Source organism: Eucyclogobius newberryi, unplaced genomic scaffold (assembly GCF_026437365.1).
Source record: "Eucyclogobius newberryi isolate DKJ021-1_F unplaced genomic scaffold, fEucNew1.0.hap1 SCAF_14, whole genome shotgun sequence".
Taxonomy (NCBI): Eukaryota; Metazoa; Chordata; class Actinopteri; order Gobiiformes; family Gobiidae; genus Eucyclogobius; species Eucyclogobius newberryi.
Genome location: NW_027315768.1, coordinates 6,333,369 through 6,354,826, shown reverse-complemented (window position 1 = coordinate 6,354,826; position 21,458 = coordinate 6,333,369). Strand labels below are relative to the sequence as shown.

Below are 21,458 nucleotides of genomic sequence, written 5' to 3'. Positions count from 1 at the left end.
TTAAAGACAACAAAACAAATATTTAATTGATTTGCATTGAATAATATGCCCCAATAAGCAATTACCAATAGTTTGTGATAAAAATCTACTTTTCACACATTTTAACACATTTCTTACACTAATTCAGGTTCTGACGGAGCAGGGTTTAATCCATCAGTAGCTGTATTCATTATTTCCGTAATAATCCACAGAAAAACAATATCTACTTAGAAATAGTCCAGTAAACAGCGCTTTCTTCTGTGTAAAAACTCACAAATAAAGCGTGTCTGATACTTTACTCTTGTTCCTTCACTTACACATGGTGAAGGATTTTTTGTTTCACACTCACACTCCTCACACTTTTGTTTGTTTTCCGTTCACGAGTTCGTCTGGCATAGCCCTTTAGATAAACCAAGTGCTCCCTTCTAACGTCTGCGCAGTTAGTATTTTAGCTGTGCCAGCATGCTAAAGAAGTGACGTAGTACTTTTTGATTGTCATATTATTCTAGCCAATAAGCCAAGCTTTCGGACCGTGGGTGGGTTTTAGGAATAAGCCAGATGAGGAGTTCACTATTCAGATGTGTAAAAGTAGTAAACAGCCGACAAGACTTTATGCAAAAGGCCTATTCCTAGAGATCTGAAACCGTCAACAATATAAACAGCAAGTGCAGTTGAATAGCATAAGCACATGAAGAAGTATGTCTAGCTTAAGACCTTTACAAATTGACAATATTCGGGTTGACAAAAGAAAGGATGTATTTTTTATGTTTGGGCTTCTGTAGCGTAAGTTCTGAAGCCCTGACAGTGTTCATATGCACATCTGCAGAAACAAGAAGACCTAAACTTTCTAATGATGCACCACACTAGCATAGTGGGCTGTAAAATCTTTTTTTAATAAGCAATGCCATTTGGGTATGTCCAACCAGTGTGCACAGGTCAAAATGGGTTGTTGTTATCAGGTTCTACAGATTGACACCTCCGTTGTTTTGGCTCTAATGTGAATAACACTGCAGCTTTATGAATGTACAAGATGTCTTTCAAGTATTGTGATACATGATAGCCAATACAATATGCTTATCACAACAAAACCGCCACACAATATATGGCAAGATAATACATTGTCCCCGTCTAAAGAGGCAAGATGGGTGAAGTGTATGCCTAAGGACACAGCGAGCACGCAATAGAGCCACTGCTGCTCCACTAAAGATTGTCACTGCACCAGTTCACAAATAGGTAAGAAGAGCAATAATGTATGCCATATGCAGGGCCGGCCCCAGCACATTTGGTGCCCTAGGCGAGCTACTCCCCTGCCCCCTAACTTCTTTTTTTTTTTTTTTTCCCGAGGGGGGCGCTGTTGGCATTCAATATTCTAGCCTGTTCTGTCTATCTAGAGGTGATACCCCTGACTTGCTAGAATACGTAACACACTGCTTTCGATTTTCTCCTTTCGTTAGATTTATTTGTCAATTCCAAAATAGTGTTTGGATACATAGAAGGAGGCGCAAAAAACTCTGCCAAGCAAAAAAAAAAAAAAATCCAGGCACCCCCCTGCAGTGCCGCCCCAGGCACCCGCCTATACGGCCTAGTGGAAGGGCCGGCCCTGGCCATATGGCATACATTATTGAATTGTGTTTTGATCACGTCTCAAATTTTGACATGTGTCAAACATTAAGGAAATAAATGTATTACTAAGCAGGGATGTGGATGACTGTAAAATAAACCACAAACCTAAAGAAATCTCACTTTTTATATCTTTACTTGAAAGTCAAATATTTCATATTGGCAACATAAGCTTTGTCACTTGTAGACTTACTCACAGTGGGAAGAGGAACCAACACTTTTACTCTTGTTAAGAGTATGTTATACAACACATACTACTACTCAAGTAAGAAGAACAGTATGGGGACTTAAAACTACTGGAGAAGTATAATGTTATTAAAAAGTAAATGTGAGTACTTCCCACTTGCAGAGAAGAAGCAGGATGTTTGTACAGAAACAGTAGCTCAGTGGTAGAGTTTTTGTTCAAATGCTGCTCTCTCCTTGGCACTGCGTTCCCAGGTGAATAACGCTGTTGTGTCCTTGGGCAAGACACTTAACCTGACCCGCCCATAGTGTCTGAGAACACTGGTGTGTGATTGTGTGTGTGAATGGGTGACTGGTTCCTTGATGTAAAGCGCTTTGAGTGCCTTGACGGTAGAAAGCGCTATATAAATGTAAACTTTTGGGGTTTTTTCCTCAAAACCCAAAGTCATTTTGAGGCTCTCCACATCTTGGTTTGACTGCAGCTTCCCCAGGACACACCTAAATGCATGTGTTCTGTTGGAGCTCCATATGTGAACCCAACCGGCTCCAGAGCTCTCCCTCTCAGCTCATCAGGCCCTGTTTTATGAGCCAATGCCCAGGAGCGGCTTTACTCTGATGAAATAACCCATTAACACCATGAAACACGCACAAAAGGCTTCTCTAAGTCCAAATGTGTGCCTAACATTTGGGTTGGAGTGTAATGGAACAGTTTGTGCACTGCCTCAATGACTTCATCTCCGCCTCTGCCACTGGAGAATGTCCCTAAATGGAGAATATAATTCTTCATTTGGTTTGGATATATTTTGTTTGGTATTTCACTTATTATGAGCTAAAATAATGCAAGCACCCTGGCCCATAGTATTGATTTTACTATTGCTTTGTAATCACTGGTTGATCTGTCTGTGAACGGACTGAAATATCAGCAGTTAAACATCTATTTTAAAGGACACATATTATATCAAATTTACATTCTTGAGCTTTAAAGCATAACTATATAGTTTGCTTTTTGAAGGCACTGTCCCTGTTCTTGATGTTTAAAAAACATGAAAACCAGAAATTATTATTTTTTTTAGCAAATTAGCAATATTGTTTGGTAACAAGTGAAAATCATGACTTTTCCTTGCACAGTTCTTAAGTTCTTAAACCATCACATCAAATTGTGTTCACACCAAAGGCTCGGCTCTATTAGCATAGTATTCACATTACCTAAGGACTTAATTTATTTATTTATTCATTGTTCATTCCCACTGCTGACAGCAGAAAGTGCTCTGACCCCTAAATACCTCATAGGAAATGGAGGTGTAGTTAGTGTGTCTTCCATATAGACTTTTATTTTTAGAAAACCAAAGGTAAGTTTAAAAGCCAATTAAAGCCACAAGAATGCACATGTGGTAGGCGTTATACTTCTTGTTGTTTTGGGCGGAGGTCGAGCAGGCTGTGCAGATTGACTGTCTTCTTTATGCCAATCAGTCAGGCAGCTGTGGCTTGAACAATTCACAAATGTGCCTGAGTAGTAAACAAACAAATGTAATGTAAAGTGCTTTTTACAGACTTAAAAAGACGCTTTATAGAGTGAAATTATTTGTATCACTTGGAACACAGCTCTTGTGGTACTTGAAAATATCTCTTTTGTGTGTCTGGTCTCAGGAGTGGTGATGTCCGTGAGCTCCAGGGCCCAACGCTTCGAGGTCCTGCCCAATGGTACCTTGGTCATCCAGAGTGTGGAGCTCCAGGACAGAGGCACCTACATCTGCAGCGCCCAAAATTACATGGGGCGGGACAGGTGAGAGCTATACAACATTCAAGAAGACCTTAGTTTGTCCCAAAGAAAATTGCTCTTGGACACACAGGCTGCCACACAGAAAGAAAGCACGTAAGACACATAGATGACATGGCAACTTTTTTGGCTCGAGATTTTTATGATGGGTGCAAGGACCTGTATTTATCGGGGTCAGAAATATTAACAGATGACATAGGTCTATTTCAAATAAGCACTAAAGGAATTTGGAATTATTTGACAGCGATGGGCTTTTATAAGACACAGGAGCTGAACAATATTAGGCCAATAACGCCTGTTCCATTAATGTATCATATAGTTCCAAAAAGCCTTTCTGATGTACAGTTTGTTGTACATCAGGGTCAACGGGCAGGAAATGACATGCTCTTCACCTGTCGTCTCCTGCTCTATGATCTTCTCTCCTCATGCTCTGTGATCCTCCTCTCTCTCTCCTCCTGCTCTGTGATCCTCCTCTCTCTCTCCTCCTGCTCCGTGATCCTCCTCTTGTTTTCCACCTGCTCTGTGATCCTCCTCTTTTGCTCTCCTCCTGCTCTGTGATCATCTCCCTCTCCTCCTGCTCTGTGATCCTCCTCTCTCACTCTCCTGCTCTGTGATCCTCTCTCTCTCCTCCTGCTCTGTGATCATCTCGCTCTCCTCCAGCTCTGTGATCCTCTCGCTCTCCTCCAGCTCTGTGATCCTCCTCTCTCTCCTCCTGCTCTGTGATCCTCCTCTCTCTCCTCCTGCTCTGTGATCCTCCTCTCTCTCTCCTCCTGCTCTGTGATCCTCCTCTCTCTCTCCTCCTGCTCTGTGATCCTCCTCTCTCTCTCCTCCTGCTCCGTGATCCTCCTCTTGTTTTCCACCTGCTCTGTGATCCTCCTCTCTCTCTCCTCCTGCTCTGTGATCCTCCTTTCTCCTCCTGCTCTGTGATCCTCTCGCTCTCCTCCTGCTCTGTGATCCTCCTCTCTCTCCTCCTGCTCTGTGATCCTCCTTCCTCTCCTCCTGCTCTGTGATCCTCTCGCTCTCCTCCTGCTCTGTGATCCTCCTCTCTCTCCTCCTGCTCTGTGATCCTCCTCTCTCTCCTCCTGCTCTGTGATCCTCCTCTCTCTCTCCTCCTGATCTGTGATCCTCTCTCTCCTCCTGCTCTGTGATCCTCCTCTCTCTCTCCTCCAGCTCTGTGATCCTCCTCTCTCTCTCCTCCAGCTCTGTGATCCTCCTCTCTCTCTCCTCCTGCTCTGTGGTGATCCTCCTCCTCTCTCTCCTCCTGCTCTGTGATCCTCCTCTCTCCTCCTGCTCTGTGATCCTCCTCTTTCTCCTCCTGCTCTGTGATCCTCTCGCTCTCTTCCAGCTCTGTGATCCTCCTCTCCTCCTGCTCTGTGATCCTCCTCCTCTCTCCTCCTGCTCTGTGATCCTCTCTCTCTCTCCTCCTGCTCTGTGATCCTCCTCTCTCTCTCCTCCAGCTCTGTGATCCTCCTCTCTCTCTCCTCCTGCTCTGTGATCCTCTCGCTCTCTTCCAGCTCTGTGATCCTCCTCTCCTCCTGCTCTGTGATCCTCCTCCTCTCTCCTCCTGCTCTGTGATCCTCTCTCTCTCTCCTCCTGCTCTGTGATCCTCCTCTCTCTCCTCCAGCTCTGTGATCCTCTCTCTCTCTCCTCCAGCTCTATGATCCTCTCTCTTTCCTCCTGCTCTGTGATCCTCCTCTCTCTCTCCTCCTGATCTGTGATCCTCTCTCTCCTCCTGCTCTGTGATCCTCCTCTCTCCTCCTGCTCTGTGATCCTCCTCTCTCTCTCCTCCTGCTCTGTGATCCTCCTCTCTCTCTCCTCCTGCTCTGTGATCCTCTCGCTCTCCTCCTGCTCTGTGATCCTCCTCTCTCCTCCTGCTCTGTGATCCTCCTCTCTCTCTCCTCCTGCTCTGTGATCCTCTCGCTCTCCTCCAGCTCTGTGATCCTCCTCTCCTCCTGCTCTGAGATCCTCTTCCTCTTGCTCTCCTCCTGCTCTGTGATCCTCTCTCTCTCCTCCTGCTCTGTGATCCTCCTCTCTCTCTCCTCCTGCTCTGTGATCCTCCGTTCTCTCCTCCAGCTCTGTGATCCTCTCTCTCTCCTCCTGGTCTGTGATCCTCCTCTCTCTCTCCTCCTGATCTTTGATCCTCTCTCTCCTCCTGCTCTGTGATCCTCCTCTCTCGCTCTCCTCCTGCTCTGTGATCCTCTCTCTTTCTTTCTTCCTGCTCTGTGATCCTCCTCCTCTCTAGCCTCCTTCTCTGTGATCCTTCTCTCTCTCCTGCTCTGTAATCCTCCTTCTCTCTCTCCTCCTGCTCTGTTCCTCTATTTTTTCTTGCTCCTCCTGCTCTGTGATACTCCTCATCTCTCCCTCCTGCTCTGTGATCCTCTTCTCTCTCTCCTCCTGCTCTGTGATCCTCCTCTCTCTCCTCCTGCTCTGTGATCCTCCTCTCTCTCCTCCTGCTCTGTGATCCTCCTCTCTCTCTCCTCCTGATCTGTGATCCTCTCTCTCCTCCTGCTCTGTGATCCTCCTCTCTCTCTCCTCCAGCTCTGTGATCCTCCTCTCTCTCTCCTCCAGCTCTGTGATCCTCCTCTCTCTCTCCTCCTGCTCTGTGGTGATCCTCCTCCTCTCTCTCCTCCTGCTCTGTGATCCTCCTCTCTCCTCCTGCTCTGTGATCCTCCTCTTTCTCCTCCTGCTCTGTGATCCTCTCGCTCTCTTGCAGCTCTGTGATCCTCCTCTCCTCCTGCTCTGTGATCCTCCTCCTCTCTCCTCCTGCTCTGTGATCCTCTCTCTCTCTCCTCCTGCTCTGTGATCCTCCTCTCTCTCTCCTCCAGCTCTGTGATCCTCCTCTCTCTCTCCTCCTGCTCTGTGATCCTCTCGCTCTCTTCCAGCTCTGTGATCCTCCTCTCCTCCTGCTCTGTGATCCTCCTCCTCTCTCCTCCTGCTCTGTGATCCTCTCTCTCTCTCCTCCTGCTCTGTGATCCTCCTCTCTCTCCTCCAGCTCTGTGATCCTCTCTCTCTCTCCTCCAGCTCTATGATCCTCTCTCTTTCCTCCTGCTCTGTGATCCTCCTCTCTCTCTCCTCCTGATCTGTGATCCTCTCTCTCCTCCTGCTCTGTGATCCTCCTCTCTCCTCCTGCTCTGTGATCCTCCTCTCTCTCTCCTCCTGCTCTGTTATCCTCCTCTCTCTCTCCTCCTGCTCTGTGATCCTCTCGCTCTCCTCCTGCTCTGTGATCCTCCTCTCTCCTCCTGCTCTGTGATCCTCCTCTTTCTCCTCCTGCTCTGTGATCCTCTCGCTCTCCTCCAGCTCTGTGATCCTCCTCTCCTCCTGCTCTGAGATCCTCTTCCTCTTGCTCTCCTCCTGCTCTGTGATCCTCTCTCTCTCCTCCTGCTCTGTGATACTCCTCATCTCTCCCTCCTGCTCTGTGATCCTCTTCTCTCTCTCCTCCTGCTCTGTGATCCTCCTCTCTCTCCTCCTGCTCTGTGATCCTCCTCTCTCTCCTCCTGCTCTGTGATCCTCCTCTCTCTCTCCTCCTGATCTGTGATCCTCTCTCTCCTCCTGCTCTGTGATCCTCCTCTCTCTCTCCTCCAGCTCTGTGATCCTCCTCTCTCTCTCCTCCAGCTCTGTGATCCTCCTCTCTCTCTCCTCCTGCTCTGTGGTGATCCTCCTCCTCTCTCTCCTCCTGCTCTGTGATCCTCCTCTCTCCTCCTGCTCTGTGATCCTCCTCTTTCTCCTCCTGCTCTGTGATCCTCTCGCTCTCTTGCAGCTCTGTGATCCTCCTCTCCTCCTGCTCTGTGATCCTCCTCCTCTCTCCTCCTGCTCTGTGATCCTCTCTCTCTCTCCTCCTGCTCTGTGATCCTCCTCTCTCTCTCCTCCAGCTCTGTGATCCTCCTCTCTCTCTCCTCCTGCTCTGTGATCCTCTCGCTCTCTTCCAGCTCTGTGATCCTCCTCTCCTCCTGCTCTGTGATCCTCCTCCTCTCTCCTCCTGCTCTGTGATCCTCTCTCTCTCTCCTCCTGCTCTGTGATCCTCCTCTCTCTCCTCCAGCTCTGTGATCCTCTCTCTCTCTCCTCCAGCTCTATGATCCTCTCTCTTTCCTCCTGCTCTGTGATCCTCCTCTCTCTCTCCTCCTGATCTGTGATCCTCTCTCTCCTCCTGCTCTGTGATCCTCCTCTCTCCTCCTGCTCTGTGATCCTCCTCTCTCTCTCCTCCTGCTCTGTGATCCTCCTCTCTCTCTCCTCCTGCTCTGTGATCCTCTCGCTCTCCTCCTGCTCTGTGATCCTCCTCTCTCCTCCTGCTCTGTGATCCTCCTCTTTCTCCTCCTGCTCTGTGATCCTCTCGCTCTCCTCCAGCTCTGTGATCCTCCTCTCCTCCTGCTCTGAGATCCTCTTCCTCTTGCTCTCCTCCTGCTCTGTGATCCTCTCTCTCTCCTCCTGCTCTGTGATACTCCTCATCTCTCCCTCCTGCTCTGTGATCCTCTTCTCTCTCTCCTCCTGCTCTGTGATCCTCCTCTCTCTCCTCCTGCTCTGTGATCCTCCTCTCTCTCCTCCTGCTCTGTGATCCTCCTCTCTCTCTCCTCCTGATCTGTGATCCTCTCTCTCCTCCTGCTCTGTGATCCTCCTCTCTCTCTCCTCCAGCTCTGTGATCCTCCTCTCTCTCTCCTCCAGCTCTGTGATCCTCCTCTCTCTCTCCTCCTGCTCTGTGGTGATCCTCCTCCTCTCTCTCCTCCTGCTCTGTGATCCTCCTCTCTCCTCCTGCTCTGTGATCCTCCTCTCTCTCTCCTCCTGCTCTGTGATCCTCTCGCTCTCTTCCAGCTCTGTGATCCTCCTCTCCTCCTGCTCTGTGATCCTCCTCCTCTCTCCTCCTGCTCTGTGATCCTCTCTCTCTCTCCTCCTGCTCTGTGATCCTCCTCTCTCTCCTCCAGCTCTGTGATCCTCTCTCTCTCTCCTCCAGCTCTATGATCCTCTCTCTTTCCTCCTGCTCTGTGATCCTCCTCTCTCTCTCCTCCTGATCTGTGATCCTCTCTCTCCTCCTGCTCTGTGATCCTCCTCTCTCCTCCTGCTCTGTGATCCTCCTCTCTCTCTCCTCCTGCTCTGTGATCCTCCTCTCTCTCTCCTCCTGCTCTGTGATCCTCTCGCTCTCCTCCTGCTCTGTGATCCTCCTCTCTCCTCCTGCTCTGTGATCCTCCTCTCTCTCTCCTCCTGCTCTGTGATCCTCTCGCTCTCCTCCAGCTCTGTGATCCTCCTCTCCTCCTGCTCTGAGATCCTCTTCCTCTTGCTCTCCTCCTGCTCTGTGATCCTCTCTCTCTCCTCCTGCTCTGTGATCCTCCTCTCTCTCTCCTCCTGCTCTGTGATCCTCCGTTCTCTCCTCCAGCTCTGTGATCCTCTCTCTCTCCTCCTGGTCTGTGACCTCCTCTCTCTCTCCTCCTGATCTTTGATCCTCTCTCTCCTCCTGCTCTGTGATCCTCCTCTCTCGCTCTCCTCCTGCTCTGTGATCCTCTCTCTTTCTTTCTTCCTGCTCTGTGATCCTCCTCCTCTCTAGCCTCCTTCTCTGTGATCCTTCTCTCTCTCCTGCTCTGTAATCCTCCTTCTCTCTCTCCTCCTGCTCTGTTCCTCTGTTTTTTCTTGCTCCTCCTGCTCTGTGATACTCCTCATCTCTCCCTCCTGCTCTGTGATCCTCTTCTCTCTCTCCTCCTGCTCTGTGATCCTCCTGTCTCTCCTCCTGCTCTGTGATCCTCCTCTCTCTCCTCCTGCTCTGTGATCCTCCTCTCTCTCTCCTCCTGATCTGTGATCCTCTCTCTCCTCCTGCTCTGTGATCCTCCTCTCTCTCTCCTCCAGCTCTGTGATCCTCCTCTCTCTCTCCTCCAGCTCTGTGATCCTCCTCTCTCTCTCCTCCTGCTCTGTGGTGATCCTCCTCCTCTCTCTCCTCCTGCTCTGTGATCCTCCTCTCTCCTCCTGCTCTGTGATCCTCCTCTTTCTCCTCCTGCTCTGTGATCCTCTCGCTCTCTTGCAGCTCTGTGATCCTCCTCTCCTCCTGCTCTGTGATCCTCCTCCTCTCTCCTCCTGCTCTGTGATCCTCTCTCTCTCTCCTCCTGCTCTGTGATCCTCCTCTCTCTCTCCTCCAGCTCTGTGATCCTCCTCTCTCTCTCCTCCTGCTCTGTGATCCTCTCGCTCTCTTCCAGCTCTGTGATCCTCCTCTCCTCCTGCTCTGTGATCCTCCTCCTCTCTCCTCCTGCTCTGTGATCCTCTCTCTCTCTCCTCCTGCTCTGTGATCCTCCTCTCTCTCCTCCAGCTCTGTGATCCTCTCTCTCTCTCCTCCAGCTCTATGATCCTCTCTCTTTCCTCCTGCTCTGTGATCCTCCTCTCTCTCTCCTCCTGATCTGTGATCCTCTCTCTCCTCCTGCTCTGTGATCCTCCTCTCTCCTCCTGCTCTGTGATCCTCCTCTCTCTCTCCTCCTGCTCTGTGATCCTCCTCTCTCTCTCCTCCTGCTCTGTGATCCTCTCGCTCTCCTCCTGCTCTGTGATCCTCCTCTCTCCTCCTGCTCTGTGATCCTCCTCTTTCTCCTCCTGCTCTGTGATCCTCTCGCTCTCCTCCAGCTCTGTGATCCTCCTCTCCTCCTGCTCTGAGATCCTCTTCCTCTTGCTCTCCTCCTGCTCTGTGATCCTCTCTCTCTCCTCCTGCTCTGTGATACTCCTCATCTCTCCCTCCTGCTCTGTGATCCTCTTCTCTCTCTCCTCCTGCTCTGTGATCCTCCTCTCTCTCCTCCTGCTCTGTGATCCTCCTCTCTCTCCTCCTGCTCTGTGATCCTCCTCTCTCTCTCCTCCTGATCTGTGATCCTCTCTCTCCTCCTGCTCTGTGATCCTCCTCTCTCTCTCCTCCAGCTCTGTGATCCTCCTCTCTCTCTCCTCCAGCTCTGTGATCCTCCTCTCTCTCTCCTCCTGCTCTGTGGTGATCCTCCTCCTCTCTCTCCTCCTGCTCTGTGATCCTCCTCTCTCCTCCTGCTCTGTGATCCTCCTCTTTCTCCTCCTGCTCTGTGATCCTCTCGCTCTCTTGCAGCTCTGTGATCCTCCTCTCCTCCTGCTCTGTGATCCTCCTCCTCTCTCCTCCTGCTCTGTGATCCTCTCTCTCTCTCCTCCTGCTCTGTGATCCTCCTCTCTCTCTCCTCCAGCTCTGTGATCCTCCTCTCTCTCTCCTCCTGCTCTGTGATCCTCTCGCTCTCTTCCAGCTCTGTGATCCTCCTCTCCTCCTGCTCTGTGATCCTCCTCCTCTCTCCTCCTGCTCTGTGATCCTCTCTCTCTCTCCTCCTGCTCTGTGATCCTCCTCTCTCTCCTCCAGCTCTGTGATCCTCTCTCTCTCTCCTCCAGCTCTATGATCCTCTCTCTTTCCTCCTGCTCTGTGATCCTCCTCTCTCTCTCCTCCTGATCTGTGATCCTCTCTCTCCTCCTGCTCTGTGATCCTCCTCTCTCCTCCTGCTCTGTGATCCTCCTCTCTCTCTCCTCCTGCTCTGTGATCCTCCTCTCTCTCTCCTCCTGCTCTGTGATCCTCTCGCTCTCCTCCTGCTCTGTGATCCTCTCTCTCCTCCTGCTCTGTGATCCTCCTCTCTCCTCCTGCTCTGTGATCCTCCTCTCTCTCTCCTCCTGCTCTGTGATCCTCCTCTCTCTCTCCTCCTGATCTGTGATCCTCTCTCTCCTCCTGCTCTGTGATCCTCCTCTCTCCTCCTGCTCTGTGATCCTCCTCTCTCTCTCCTCCTGCTCTGTGATCCTCCTCTCTCTCTCCTCCTGCTCTGTGATCCTCTCGCTCTCCTCCTGCTCTGTGATCCTCCTCTCTCCTCCTGCTCTGTGATCCTCCTCCTGCTCTGTGATCCTCTTGCTCTCCTCCAGCTCTGTGATCCTCCTCTCCTCCTGCTCTGAGATCCTCTTCCTCTTGCTCTCCTCCTGCTCTGTGATCCTCTCTCTCTCCTCCTGCTCTGTGATCCTCCTCTCTCTCTCCTCCTGCTCTGTGATCCTCCGTTCTCTCCTCCAGCTCTGTGATCCTCTCTCTCTCCTCTTGGTCTGTGATCCTCCTCTCTCTCTCCTCCTGATCTTTGATCCTCTCTCTCCTCCTGCTCTGTGATCCTCCTCTCTCGCTCTCCTCCTGCTCTGTGATCCTCTCTCTTTCTTTCTTCCTGCTCTGTGATCCTCCTCCTCTCTAGCCTCCTTCTCTGTGATCCTTCTCTCTCTCCTGCTCTGTAATCCTCCTTATCTCTCTCCTCCTGCTCTGTTCCTCTGTTTTTTCTTGCTCCTCCTGCTCTGTGATACTCCTCATCTCTCCCTCCTGCTCTGTGATCCTCTTCTCTCTCTCCTCCTGCTCTGTGATCCTCCTCTCTCTCTCCTCCTGCTCTGTAATCCTCTCGCTCTCCTCCTGCTCTGTGATCCTCCTCTTTCTCCTCCTGCTCTGTAATCCTCTCGCTCTCCTCCTGCTCTGTGATCCTCTCGCTCTCCTCCAGCTCTGTGATCCTCCTCCTGTAATGGCAAAAATAAGGCAAGGAGGCGAGTTGCTTTGTCTCAATGTTAAGGTGATTTAATCAGGCGTTTCTCTCTCTCTGGTTCATTATATGATCAGCGCTCCCTCTTGTCCCATGTCCTACATATTTATACCTGTAGTCACATGACCACACACCCAGAAGTTCCTGGTCATTGTTCTCTCAGGTACAAAGGAATACAGGAGCAAATGGGACATCAAAGAAACAGTGGTTTCAGGAAGGAGACAGTACATAACATTTGCATTAATTCAATTCACATGTCTTGCCTAGTGTGAAACATAACGTGGGACTTCCTAGCCACTCCAGGAGGTCCGGACATGTAAATTTCCAGGCCAAAAGGGGATGTGTCAGGCTGTTGACTGTGTTAGAACTAAATCTGATTAAAAATAGGATTGAAAGTTAAAAAGTAAAGGGCCAGATTATATTTTTCCACAACAGACCTCTCCCGTGATAATTTAGGAAACTCGCTTTCCTAATTAATCACAATCAGAAGGAAAAATAAAATATCACTACGTCAATAAACCATAAACGAGCTGCTGTTTGAAAGAGTAAAAATTGAAAAATTCCAAACGTCTATCTTAAAGTTGTACACAGGCATAGGGTCCATGGAGGAAATCCAACAAACAAAATAAAATGAAACAATATACAAAACATAAAAATTTAGAAGTTGGAGGACAAATGGTTATAGTACTAATAACAAAGGATAACGTGATGAAGTAAACCAATCAAAAGGTATGTATAAACCAGATCACAACATAGAAATATTACAGTATGAAAATAGGGATCAATAACAACGTATCAATAACAAGGTACTCATATTCAAAGAGAGAAAAAAAAAATCTAAAGTAAGTACGAGATAACAACAGTAATCAAAAAGTAAAAGGATAATAAAAAATGAAAAGTAAAATACAGGTCAATAACGGGGTAATCAGTCTCGCTCTAAAACCTACAAACCAAATTAGAAATCTGGGGGTAATAATGGACTCAGACTTGAACTTTAACAGCCACGTCAAATCAATAACATCAGCAGCTTTTTACCATCTAAAAAACATTGCCAAAATCAAAAATATAGTGTCAAAACCAGATTTAGAGAGACTTATCCATGCGTTTGTCTCCAGTAGATTAGACTACTGTAACGGCCGCTCACTGGTCTCTCCAAACGAGTTGTAAAACAGCTGCAGTACATCCAGAACGCTGCTGCTCGGGTCCTGACTAGAACCAGGAAGTATGATCACATTAGTCCTGTTCTCAGGTCTCTGCACTGGCTCCCTGTGGCTCAGAGAATATACTTTAAAGCAGCTCTGCTTGTGTACAAGTCTCTCCATGGCCTAGCACCAAAGTACATCTTGGATATGTTAGTGCCATATGAACCATCTCGGACTCTGAGGACCTCAGGGACCGGCCTCCTGCTGGTGCCAGAGTCAGGACAAAACATGGGGAATCTGCGATTCAGTTTTATGCAGCTAAAATCTGGAACATTCTTCCTGAAGATGTGAGACAGGCTTCTACTCTGACAATGTTCAAATCTAAGCTAAAAATAGTTTTGTTTAGCTGCGCATATGACTGAAAGGATTTTTTCTTTGCACTCTTCTCTTTTGTTTGTGATTTTATTAGTTTAGACAATCAGTTGGATTGATCATTTTTAATTCGGTTAATTTTATTGTATTTCTGTAATTTCTTTGTGATTTGAATGCATTTTTCCTGCTGTGTGAAGCACTTTGAATTGCCTTGTGTATGAAATGTGCTCTACAAATAAACTTGCCTTGCCTAATCATGTTCAATGTCAAAAAAATCAAAGTAAGGACGAGATAACAACAATAATCAAAAGGTAAGAGGATAAAAATATGATAACCATAATATATAAAAGATGGCACACGGAAATGGTGGAGGAAAAAAAAGAGAAGGTTCAAAAATGTCATGTTTTGTCCTGTCTACGGAGCTCTTTGGCCGTAAACATGCATCGACAGTCTGTGTAATCTGTGTGCATGTCCCCCCTTTTTCCCCCCTTTCGACGCATGATCACGGCCATGGGGGAAGCTTTTTTTTTTTGTTTTTTGTTTTGTTTTTTTTTGTTTTTTGGCAAGCATGGTGGCCTGACATTTGCAGACAGCAATTTCAGCGGGCGGCAGGATCCCCTCCAGAAGTTCATTAACCTGTGTGGGATTGAAGATAGGTTTACCATCTGATTTAAAAAAAATATCTGTGTCGCCACATCCCGGCCCAGTCGTCACATACGCCGAACGCGTAACGTGAGTCTGTGACAGTGGTGGCAGACTGGCCTTCGTTGTCGGCATCTCTGGATGCGGATCCATTTACATAAAGGGCTAAATCAGCGTTAGTGAGTGGCTCTTCTTTCAGGTCCGGTCTGGAATTGCACACCTGTTCAATGGAAATTGGTGCGACGGGGTTAGATTGTGTACATCGTTTTACTGTTCTGGGGCTTCTAACTCCACCCGATTTGCAGGGGACAATTACTCCCGCCTCTTGTGGTCTGCAGGGGCGTGTGTTCGATTTTGGGAGGGTCATCACGGGTTGACATGTTTGAATTTGGCCTACATCGGTTGTGCTTTTGGCCCAAAGATTAAGTTCAGGAATTGCCCCTGCCCCCGCATGAGACGAGAAGCAGTCAGCAGGCCGGTCTGTGTCCATGCAGCTTTCACACCTTTGAGCTCCTGGATCTGTTGGTAACCAAAGAGTACAATGTAAATCCCCTTCCTTTTTAAATTCAGCCTTGTCTGTGTTCACCTTTTCCTGTGCTAAAGACATAAGTTCAATTGGGATTTTTGGGGTCAATTTCCAGTGATGATCAGCTGTAGATTTTGTTTGTATGGCTAACAAGTTTGAAACATTTGCCAATTGTCGTGTGGTTGTAACTTTTAGACCATCTGAGGTTGAAATCAAACAAATGCCCAGCGCGCCCATTAAGTCACGGCCGAGGAGATTCACCGGACACAAGGGAGAATATAGGAAGGTGTGTTTGAATGATGACCCATGGATATCAGAACAAGGCAGGGGAGATGTGTAATACTCTTTGGTTGCATTACCGGATGCTCCTAATGAAAGCGTAAAACGCCCATTTAGCTTGGGCTTTCGTGCCAGCGAGGATGTCCTCACCACCGAGTGTGTTGCACCAGAATCGACTAAAAAGGTGATTAGTTCACCATCAATGACTAAAGGATACTCAGGAAATGTAGTTTTAGTTTGACTAAATTCAGCATAAGTACCATCTTGCGCTTTCGCACCAGCTTCAAGATCAGTGATTGTTTGCGTGAGCAGTGTGTGTGTGATACTGTCCCATTGGGTGTGTTGTTCTTGTGTTGTCTGAGCTGTCATGTCTGCGGCGCGGTGGGATCCATCTACTAGGCTCAGCCAATCCGGGCCGTGCTCTGCACCGTGCTGCTGCATCTGGGGAGGTTGTGGGGCGGCGGGCGGCGTTGGCAGGGTGAAATACTCCTTCTGTGGTTGCCCGGGGTATTGCAGTGGTGATGGCAGGGTGAGATGCTGCTGTGGCAAAACGGAATACTGCCTCTGTGGTTGGAAGGGGTATTGCTGTCTGGGGGGGTGAAGATTCCCCAGATGTGTGTCCAGCTGTCGGCAGTTCCTAGCGATATGTCCAGGCTGTCTGCAGTTATAACACACAACTATCGACATGTCATATCTTGGTCTGTGGATTTGTTGCCTCTGCCACTGCGGTCTGTGAGTCGGAGTGGTACCCGTATTGGCATAGAGCATGAGAGTGGCCTGGTGGAGCTCTCTCTCTCTTGCCTCCTCCTTTTCCAACTTCGCCTTTCTGATAAGTTCCTGTGCATGGCGTGCATGCCTGCACAATGTTTTGAGCTCTAGGTCATCCGTTCCGCCCACGTATGTTTGGTTAATGTTCTTTGCAATGTCCTGGTTCAGTCCTTTGAGTATGGCATCACATAGGAAAGTCTCATATGGCGTGTCCGGTGCCTCTTGTATGCCGCTCTGCTCTTTGAACAGAATGGAGAAACAATGTATAAAATCATCTGTGGTCTCGTCAGGCTTCTGTTTGCACAGTTGTACGGCTGTTCTGTCATATTTCCGTGGAAACGCATGGATGATTGCGTCGTTTAGTCTGGTCAAAGCTGCAATATAAACCGTGTTTTCGTTATACGTGAGTTTTTCGGGACGTAAATTGTTCGCTGGAACACAGTCTTTGATTGTAGCAAAATCACTTGTTTTCATCTTCAGAGTCAGAAGTTTCTGTAGTTCTAAACCGGACGGCCGAAACTCGGCGCAAAAATCTATTAGATTAGCAACAAAAGTGTGTCCGTTTGCCGCAGGGTCAGGTAAAGATTTAGCCACGTCCATGACTTCGTTGTGGCTCCAGGGCCTGTAAACGTACAACTGTCCGTTCGGTCCGGCCACTTCTACCATAGGAAAGGCGTCTGTGGTGGGTCCGTTTTGATTCCGGAGATTGTATTTCTTAGAGTCCAGTTTCTGTTCATCTCGTTCGTGTTCCGTTTTCGCCATGGTCGCCGCGTCCCCTCCTGTGGAGTCGTTGTCCACCGCGGCCTGCGCGCCCCCTCCTCCCAGAGCTTGTTCGGCCCGATTGACCAGACAAGAGTCAAGGTCCGGGTCGATCCGCGCCGCCGACAGACATGTTGACTCTGTGTGCAAAGGAAGTTTGAGAGCAGTTATTTGTTCTTGTGTGTGTACGTGTTGTGTTGTGTTGTGTGTGGTAGTGAAGAAGCGTGTGCATGTGTGTGTTGTGTGTGGGAGTGCAGATGTGCATGCATGTGTGTGTTGTGTTGTGTCTCTTCCGTCCGGAAAGTGTGGCGTGTTATGTAGGTAAGACAGCGGATTTTTACATTCATTTGTGTAGGGGGCAGTAAGTTTACACAATTTCTTTCGTTCCCGCGTTTTAGCTTCAGTTTCCCATATTTTAAATATTTTGTTATGCTTTTCCATTTCTCTCACAAAATTCAAAGACACTTTCTTTTTCTTCATTTTCAACACATTCTCTTTCGTTTCCGTTAACTTCAGCCCAAGTTGGGTGATTTTGTTCACGCTTAATGAACCACCAATTGGGAAACCATATTTTTTAGACCATACATCCAGGCATTCCAAACATTCATTCCCATATTTTTTTGACATTGCCCTCATAGTGGGTGTCTCTATTGGCATGACGTCCTTGGACTGTTTTACACCCATTTCGTCTGCTCTCTTAACGACCCGCGGTCCTGATATATATATATATATATATATATATATATATATATATATATATATATATATATATATATATATATATCGCACACAGCGTTTAAATGTTAGAGTTAAAATTAAGATTCCAATCCAACTTGTATTAGGATTGGCGTCGTAATCTAGCACACAGCTCTAACATTTTGGAGTTACAGTTAGAATTAGAGCTTTGTTTAATAACAGAGTTTCAAACAAAGCGCTAACTCATTCACACAGCTCTAACTCAATCATTATTCGCACACAGCTCTATTTGTTTAAGTTACAGTTAAACCTAAAGCTATGTTCCATTTAGAACATCTCTGTAAGTTATTCACACAGCTCTAACTTAATCATATTCATATACAGCCTAGTCTTACAATTGAGACAAAGCCACTCACCCACAAGGTCCTTTTCTTTCAAACCCAGCGCCGGAATCCCTCTCTCCAGGGCCCGTATGGTACAACGTTTGCTTAGGTGAAAATGCTGGATCACACAGTCCCCGGAAATCGGGAGTCCGGTCGAGGATAGTTGCCAACAACGCCAAATTGTAATGGCAAAAATAAGGCAAGGAGGCGAGTTGCTTTGTCTCAATGTTAAGGTGATTTAATCAGGCGTTTCTCTCTCTCTGGTTCATTATATGATCAGCGCTCCCTCTTGTCCCATGTCCTACATATTTATACCTGTAGTCACATGACCACACACCCAGAAGTTCCTGGTCATTGTTCTCTCAGGTACAAAGGAATACAGGAGCAAATGGGACATCAAAGAAACAGTGGTTTCAGGAAGGAGACAGTACATAACATTTGCATTAATTCAATTCACATGTCTTGCCTAGTGTGAAACATAACGTGGGACTTCCTAGCCACTCCAGGAGGTCCGGACATGTAAATTTCCAGGCCAAAAGGGGTTGTGTCAGGCTGTTGACTGTGTTAGAGCTAAATCTGATTAAAAATAGGATTGAAAGTTAAAAAGTAAAGGGCCAGATTATATTTTTCCACAACACTCCTCTTTCTCATCCTGCTCTGTGATCCTCTCTCTCTCCTCCTGCTCTGTGATCCTCCTCTCTCTCTCCTCCTGCTCTGTGATCCTCTCTCTCTCTCCTCCAGCTCTGTGATCCTCTCTCTCTCCTCCTGCTCTGTGATCCTCCTCTCTCTCTCCTCCTGCTCTGTGATCCTCTCGCTCTCCTCCAGCTCTGTGATCCTCCTCTCCTCCTGCTCTGTGATCCTCCTCTCTCTCCTCCTGATCTGTGATCCTCTCTCTCCTCCTGCTCTGTGATCCTCCTCTCTCGCTCTCCTCCTGCTCTGTGATCCTCTCTCTTTCTTTCTTCCTGCTCTGTGACCCTCCTCCTCTCTAGCCTCCTTCTCTGTGGTCCCTCTCTCTCTCCTGCTCTGTAATCCTCCTTCTCTCTCTCCTCCTGCTCTGTTCCTCTGTTTTTCCTTGCTCGTCCTGCTCTGTGATCCTCCTCCCCTCTCTCCTCCTGCTCTGTGATCCTCCTCCCCTCTCTCCTCCTGCTCTGTGATCCTCCTCCCCTCTCTCCTCCTGCTCTGTGGTGATCCTCCTCCTCTCTCTCCTCCTGCCTTAGAGATCGACCGGTAGATTGCGATCGTCAGGTTGATGACCACTGCTCTAGAATAATACATGTAAACAATCACTGTTCACTTATATAGGGAGTTTTTATATCTGTCTGGGTATCTCTTTATTTTATTTTTTATTGAAACCCACAAGCTATTTTTAGTGTTATAAACACTAGTTTATTCAGCTCTGATTCTGTTTTCATAGGCAAATGACCAAACCACCCACACTTACATATCTTGAAAATGATCCCACCTTGACAAAATATAATCATTATTCTCTGTTCAACTCCAAAAAACCTCAGTCTCTGCAAGAAACTATACACCATTATAAATGAATCCCTATGAATGATTAACCTAGTAACTTTGATATAATTAATCACGGAAGGAATTTCGAAAAGAACCTTGGGACATGGTTTGAATCTCAGTTTCAAATAAGAAGAATGGATATTTTTTTTGTGACATTAAAACGTGTTTCCTTAAAATTAATGCAAATTTTCAGTCAAATCTAGTTTTGTGAAATATTAAATAAAATATTCAAAATCTTCTTTGTACTTTTTTTGTCAACAAAATTAAGCAAAACATTTGAATCCAGCTTTGACCATGTGTACAATTTTGGCAATTTTTATACAAAATATGCCTCAGGTTTTTTTTGACATGACGGAAAACCTGTAATATATTTATTCTTACATTAAATGTAAGAATGTAAACTACACATGTAAGAATGTAAACTACACAAGAAGTTTCAAATTGGTATCTTTATATTTAGTATTGTTTCCTATTCACCTGCAGTGTCTCGACATTTCCAGAAATCTCACACTGTTAAACTTTGTGATATGAACATTGCTCAGCTGATAATGACATTGTTGCCATGTATTAAATTCAATGTTATTATTCTAATTGTTATATTGTCATTCCCAGGCTCCTGACCACTCTGGACGTGTGGACGCGACCTCCTCGCATGCAGCTGCCCATTTACCGAGAACTCACCACTCACCAGGGTGGCGATCTGACCGTGGACTGCCAAGCCCAGGGAGTCCCCGCCCCCCTGCTGTCGTGGGTGCTCCCTGACCGCTCAGTCCTCTCCTCCTCTTCCTCGCGCACCGCCCGCGTCTCCATGGACACCAACGGCACGCTCCACCTCTCCGCTGCGCTCCCATCCGACCGCGGAACGTATCGCTGCGTGGCCTCCAACTCTGCCGGAGCTGCCAGCGCTTCTGTCCGCGTCCACGTGTCCTCATTACCTCCCACCATCCAACAACCCAAAGAGGAGACCCTGGTTTTGTCTCCAGGAATGCCTCTGTACGCTCACTGCTCGGCCCGGGGAGCGCCCAACCCCACGCTGCGCTGGAAAATTCCCACCAGTGTCTACATTCGCCCCTCACAGTTCCTCCACGGCAACTTGTTTGTGCTCCCCAATGGAACTTTGCACATCAGAAGCATCAGTTCAAAAGATACAGGGAGTTATGAGTGCACTGCGAGCAATGCTGTGGGCGCAGGAAAGAGGATAGTCAGAGTGGAGCTGAGTGGAAATCAGGCAGCAGGGAATAGGATTGTTATAGAGCAGACAGGCTTTTCATCTGCAGCTCGTAAAGACAAAGCACAGACAGACTTTGACCTGGAAAATTCATTAAACTTCACAGAAATAGCCGCTCCGTCTCCTGTGCAGAGACCCAGGACAGTTGTACAGCCCATTCCTGCAAACTCCTTGCCAAAAATCAATGTCACTCCTACTCCTGAACATTTCACAGTAGGAGCCAGTAATGACGCCAAGCTCTCAGTGGAGAAAAGCAGAAAAATAACAGGTTCTTTTGAACATTCTCCTGGGATTCTTCTTGAGGTTTCTCAGTTCAGTAAGGCTCAGATCGTGTCCACCTCGCCCTCCCTCAGCACAGTGCAGTCTGGAGGGCCCATGGAGCTTCACTGCCACGTCACAGGACACCCACCTCCCAATGTCATCTGGAGAACGCCCAGTAGGAAACTAGTGGACATGCACTTCAGGTAAGTACTGCTGTTAAAATATAAAGCCGACTGGGAGTCACACTTGCGACGAGGTTAAAGTGGGATTAAAAGCCTGAACTCACACCACATTTCAAATAGAGCTAGAGGACTGAAGTTACACAAATTGCTACTTTATTGGTGTAAAACTATCTACTAAATTAACAGGTATAAATACACCAAATAAAGTACACATACAAAAACATAAACACCTGTCATATGTACTTTAATCAATCTAGTGATTATTATTTAAATTATGTGAGTAGTTTATTAATAAAATGTCATATTTTTCCCAAATTTGACCCAGATAAACACCCTGATAAAATATAATTTACAGACCAAATAGGTGGTTTGTCCTTTTGATGTAATTCCTTCTTTGTCTAAGTCATAACCTTTTCTCTCAGGCATGTTTGGAATAATTATTAACTATTATTTAACTCTTAATTTTCAAGAGTAAAGTAATATTTCTGCACCTTTGTGGTTCATTTTAGGGTCTGTTCACATTTACATTTGTGCAATACTTAAACCTCAACCAAGACATTTACTGACACATTTTAGCACATTCCCGATGGTGAAAATATCGTCTGAATACCGTTACCGAGATACCGAGATTTG

The 21,458-nt window shown here is 47.4% G+C and overlaps 1 protein-coding gene across 1 annotated transcript in view; it reads left to right on the top strand.

Moving 5' to 3' along the window:
- Positions 1–21,458, top strand: part of LOC140359810 (matrix-remodeling-associated protein 5-like) — a 62,160-nt gene that overhangs the window by 35,697 nt on the left and 5,005 nt on the right. Inside the window, exons 7-8 of the mRNA XM_072444998.1 lie at positions 3,430–3,565; positions 19,767–20,846. Coding sequence (XP_072301099.1) covers positions 3,430–3,565; positions 19,767–20,846 — 1,216 coding nt within the window. The remainder of the gene's footprint in view (positions 1–3,429; positions 3,566–19,766; positions 20,847–21,458) is intronic.